The sequence below is a fragment of the Pteropus vampyrus genome, unplaced genomic scaffold, assembly GCF_000151845.1.
Source record: "Pteropus vampyrus isolate Shadow unplaced genomic scaffold, Pvam_2.0 Scaffold3, whole genome shotgun sequence".
Taxonomy (NCBI): Eukaryota; Metazoa; Chordata; class Mammalia; order Chiroptera; family Pteropodidae; genus Pteropus; species Pteropus vampyrus.
This window is the reverse complement of record NW_011888784.1, coordinates 1,230,716-1,236,576: the sequence shown is the minus strand read 5'-3', so window position 1 is coordinate 1,236,576 and position 5,861 is coordinate 1,230,716. Positions and strand designations below refer to the sequence as shown.

The window sequence follows — 5,861 nt, the reverse complement described above, 5'->3', positions numbered from 1 at the left end:
CTAGGGAAGGAGACTTCTCTACAGCATTTCTGATTGTGTCTCATATTAAATTATGTTGTTTTGACATAGGGCATTTTGCCTTTGCCTTTTTGACTCCAGAAAAATTTTCATCAGCTCGTAGGGAAAGTTAGGTTTGTGAGAATTAAAAGATCCAAAATAAAACTAACAATATTTAAAACCGAGCACAGTAGAATTTGTTATTGACTACATATTAATGAAAAATTTCTTGACAAAATTTAAACCAGGAACTAGGAAATTTTGAGCTTGTTAAAAGAAATTGGTAAAATAAAAATCACAGTAACATAAAATATGATTAGGAAGACTTCATGTGTACCCCACACTGATGAATGAATCAAATTTTATAAAATACACATACAATGAAAACAATTCCGGTAAGATTAAAATGAAAATAGAAATACTGCAATTTAACTGTGATGAATAGAACATGAGTCAAAGGATTAAACTTATTTAATTGAATTAACTCTACAAATAAAATCAGTCTTTCAGAAATGGCATAATACACACATATATTTGTAATCATACAAAAAAGATTTTATGGTCAAAATATTAGGGTAGCAAATATCTATCTGTTCATAAAAGGAGTTTGAGTGGGCAGGATCAAAATATCTTCTACCCTTTTCAAGAACAGCATCACAGTGGAAGATCTCTCTCACCATGCTTGTGGTCAGTGATGACCAGTTTATTTCTCTGTTTGTCTTTTCTGTTTTCCTCTATAATCATCCATTTTCACATGTTATTTCATATGAACATCATAGTGGTCATGTAAGTTGAGTTAGCTCTTCTCCCATTCGATAGCTGTTTTGTGCTGGTCTCAGCCTGTGGATAACCAATGTGGTGGCTGGACCCACTCTGTGATTCTTAACAATAATTGCAAGATGCCTTCAGCAGCAATCATGAGAAAGGTTTGAAGAAAAAGGAAAATGGTTCATTACTTACAAGTCCTAGAAATTACATGGCACACAGTGAAGTTAGGGGTGGAGGGGTAAGGATGGGATTATTGGGGTTGAGGGCGGGAGCCTAAGGTTTCATAGGCTTATTCTTCATTGGTGAATTTAAAACCTAAGAGTGAGAAGAGGAGAAAAAAGTAGCGGCTCTAATGGTCAGTTATCTAAATCAACCAAATCTCTAAAACAAAGGAGCCTGGGGAGTGAGCGGGGCTGCCTATTTATTTAGTTATGTGGGTGCCATGTGTTTATTCCAGATAGCCATCTTTGAAGTGGATACCTCAGCCACCAAAGTTTAAGTGTCACTTGCATTATAAAACAGAAAAAACAACTTTCTGAGCTTACACTACAATAGTCTACAGAAATGAGAAAGTTACCAAAGAACTCACATAGAGTAGATGGCCCAGCCAGGCTAGAAACATAAACTAGTCTAATTCCAACTTTAGTATTTTTTACTACATTACAACCATAACTGGCAGATATTGATGCACATTTATTTTAAGCCATCAGCCAATAAAAGGTTGTTCTTTGTTTACTGTAATCGGTGGTTAATACCACCCATTTTTTTTGAAACTGCCTCAGGCTATGCCACATGGCGAGGCCATCATGAATCCCTGAACTTCACAATTCTCTATTCAAAATCAGGTCTCTGAGGGAGCACATAGGACCGGGATTCGGAAGAACTAGGTCTTGATTGCAGGATTGCCATATAATAGCAATGTGAACTTGTGCGTGGAATTTCAATTCTGGAGCCTCAGTTTTCGAATGTGTAAAATTAGGATGATCTTGTCTGCTCTGTATATTTTACAAGACTGTTTTATTAACCAATAATAACAAAAGCAATAAAGATCTAGAGGTTCATGGCAACATCATTAGCTTTTTTTAGCCACAGAAACTACTGTAGTGCCAGCCACATAATGTGGTAAAATGAGAAGAGCCAATGAGATGAAATTTGAGAAAATACTTTGTAAAACACAATTTTCTATAAAGAATGCAAATGTGATTACTTTTATTGGTGGTTTTTGTGCCACCTCTGAAAGATGTATCCTTTCTTCTTTGTTTTTCCCCTAGGACCACTGAGGTTCCTGTCCCAGACAGAATCTGTCACTGCCTTCATGGGAGACACAGTGTTACTCAAATGCGAAGTCACTGGGGAACCTATGCCAACAGTACACTGGCAGAAGAACCAACAAGACCTGATGCCAGTCCCAGGCGACCCCCGAGTGGTAGTCTTGCCCTCCGGTGCATTGCAGATCAGCAGACTTCAGCCAGGGGACATCGGAATCTATCGATGCTTGGCCCGGAACCCAGCCAGCTCAAGAACGGGAAATGAAGCCGAAGTCAGAATTTTATCAGGTATTGTAGTGCTCTTTATCTTTTCCAGAATTATAGTCTCTAGAATAGTTTAAGCCACCATTTTTCCTTTTTAAGTAGTTTGTATTTATTTGAAGTTCTGTATTGCTGACTGGGGTTTTGTTTCATAATTTTTCTTTTCTTTCCTCTCTGAGCCATTAGATGAGGATACACCAGAAGCTTTTTCTTATTTTCCCATGTCTTATAGCTGAAATTTCTGGAGAAAGATATTTGCCTTATATTTGGCTTCAGCCATTCATTCACTCATTCCATTCATATCCAATGAATGCTTCTTTGCGGAAAGCCCCCACAAAGCATTTTTATGTATTACTTCATTTTCCTCTGATAACACTCACAAGAGGTAGTTATTATCCCCATTATCTAAGGATGAAGGTGAAGCTTAGCAAGATTAGAACCTTCCCCAAGTTAATATTAAACATTTATTTACTCATCCGTTCATCCAGTCATTTTAGAGTAGCATTCTGTTTACTACTAGGAATATGTCGTGAGCAACTAAGACTGACACAGAGAGTCCGTCTTATTAGAGTTCTGAGTGAGCATGGGCGTACACATAATTACATATAAACAATAAAGCATGATTGATAGTATGATAAAGAAGATTGTTTCTCTCCATCTCTTATCAGCCTTTCTCTTCTCTGGCAAATCTCGAAGACCCTGGGCTCACTTTCCTTTCCTAAATAATCAGAGACTGGATTGGATATTCTCTATGATCTTGTCTCTTCCAATAACTGCCACTATCAACTATCTATGTAATATCTGCTTTCTTATTTGGTCTCACTTTGTCTTACTAGTGAGAATCACAAAAAAGTCACATCCTCGAGAAATTGTGCTGGGCTTCCTATCAAAGCACTGATGTTGGCTTTTGTCTCTGCACTCTGTAGTTATCACAAGTTCTTTAGCTAGGTGTAGGGTCACATTCCTAAGTCATCTGAAAAGCAAACCAGCAATTTGATTGAAAATTTTCAGATTCTTTAATAAGAATGTCTCTAAAACCTCTTCTAACTCTTTTGTGTATTCTCACCTCCCTTAGTCACAGAGCTACTGACTTAAAAATGTCAGTAACCATCAAGAACAGTTACCTTCCATCCACTAGGCAATAAAAGATGCAAATGTAACATTTATTCCCAAAACATACATACATTTATTTAGGGATCCATTAGATGCACAAAAATTTTAAATATTTATATTTATATATTCTTAATAATGCATCTGTTAAGTTAATGACATGGGAAGCTTAGGTAGGCCACATAGAAAATTGGCAGGAATATGTTTGACTGTCTTAATATTGACTGAGAGTTTGTTTCCCTGTGGTATTAAAGGATAAAGTTAGACTAATTAAATATTAAATCTGAAATGAAAGTTTTGAAAGACACAGAGACATTATCATCAAATCACCATTTACCTTTATTTGTTCACCTTGTAAAATACATTTGCATTATGATCCATGGAGATTTCTTTAAAGCCAAATTTCATATTGTTAGTTTGGCTAAAATCAAGAATTTGCTGGTATAGTTTAGAGGTGTCTGGGTCTTTCTACTTGGATGGAAACTGATTTTTTTAAAAAATCATTACATTTAATGAAAACTTTTCTCCAAGTTCTATTTCTATAGTATAGACCTCAAAAAGGAAATATGATTGAGGTAATAAACACCCCCTGCACTCTGACACTCATATCCACACGTTATTGTCATACTTGATTAAGCCCGTCTCCTTTGTTATTGATCACACAAAAGAATTGATGAAGGAATATATGTCTGTCTCATTCATTCTTAAGTTTGCAAGTTGGTTTAGAGGTCAGATACACAGATCAACAAGTACAAAAACGAGTGAGAGATGAATAAATGAATGAATGAATGCATGGCCAAGCCTAGCTTCTCTTAGTTGTCACTTATGGTTCTCTCATTTTTAAAATCATACTAATCCTTTCTTAATCAATTTCCACTTTCCAGTTTGCGGGAGTGATAAATTACGTGTATAAATTGCCCATTCTCTATTCTAGCACTTATTTAATCTGGTAAGATGGAGTCAGTTAAAACAGAAACTCATCATATTATTAACAGGACTTAGGAGCATTAAAGTGGTACCTGACTGGTTGTCACTCTTTAAAAATACATGTGTTTATGTATTCTTCCAGGGTCATTTAAATGCCATATTGAATGAGGAAGTTATCTATTTCGCTATTTGAAGTTTTTCAAGTTTGTCTATTGTTTATTACCACATTCATATAAAGTATTTGAATTTGTGTGTGTATATATATATATATGTATGTGTATATATATATATGTGTGTGTATATATATATAGACAGTTAATCTAGTTCTAAGTAACATAGATTTTAATATGCTTATTCAAGTTTTTGTAAAATCTATTTTAAGTTGCCACTTTTATATAACAGATGTTTAATATCACCTAATAACTGAGATCTATTAAATCCAGATCTTAAGATTCAAATAGCTGTTTTGAAATGCTATCTTTGAACAAGCAGTCCCCATTTATTCACCAAATAAGTACTTCATTCAACAAACTTTTAAGCTGATCTTATACATCTGTTATCATACTGGTTGCTAGGACTACAGAGTTAGAAGACTATGCCCTCAAATAGCTATAGTCTAGTGGGGGAAATAGGTAAAGCAAGCAGACTGTGCTATGAAAGAAGAAAGCACAGAGTGACATTACCACAAGAAATACCAATACATCAGTCTTGAAGAACAAGTAGTAGATAGGCAAAGAGAAGTATACACCGGGAAAATAGAGCATTATAAGCAAAGCATAGAGAAAAGAGAAATAAACATTTCAGAGGAAATGCACGTATTCTGTTTAACTGGATCATAGGGCACAGGAGAGGTTGGAGGGGGACAGGTTGGAAGTAAGGAAGATAAATGGAAAGAAGGAAGATAAGGTAGAATGTGTGGCATTAATCCTTCAAAGAGTTGACCCAAAGCTGCTACTAAAGTAGATATCAGAAAGGATTCAGAAATAAAGATGGGTGGAGAGATATTAAGGGCAGGTCTTAAAAATATATCAAATATGGACTATGAGTGTGGGGTGGAGTTCAGGCTCACTAAAAGCTAGGATGTGGCACTTTTTACTGAGATTGAGAGTGGAGGTAGCGGTGTATTATGTTCAAAAAAATTACAAAATTTTAAAAGAGATTTTCCCATAACATTTTACATTTTCCAGATTTAATAATTATTCGCTTTATTCAAAGGTAGGAAAATTAGTAATTAACTTAATTTTTTGGTTAATGTTTTAGGACAACAATAGAATTTTTGCTTAGAAGGAATTGTACATTTTTAGCAGATTAAGTACGTGCTAAACTGTTGTAAGTATTTTTGAAGTACTGATAACAAAACACTAAGTAAGAATTGAAATGGTTTAAAATATCTTATTGTATGCAATGGAGAATATATGAGAGATTAAAATGGGCATCATGATTGTCAGGTTCACTTTATTCAGTTTTCATCAAGTCTGACTGCCAAGCACTAGATTGAATTGCTGAATTATAAATCTGCTTTGAGCCCTA

General features: G+C 35.0%; 1 protein-coding gene across 1 annotated transcript in view; it reads left to right on the top strand.

Annotated features, from left to right (window-relative positions):
• Positions 1-2,005: 2,005 nt before the first annotated feature.
• Positions 2,006-5,861, top strand: part of DCC (DCC netrin 1 receptor) — a 538,543-nt gene continuing 534,687 nt past the window's right edge. Inside the window, 1 exon segment of the mRNA XM_011362349.2 lies at positions 2,006-2,321. Within this exon segment, the coding sequence (XP_011360651.1) occupies positions 2,006-2,321 (316 nt within the window).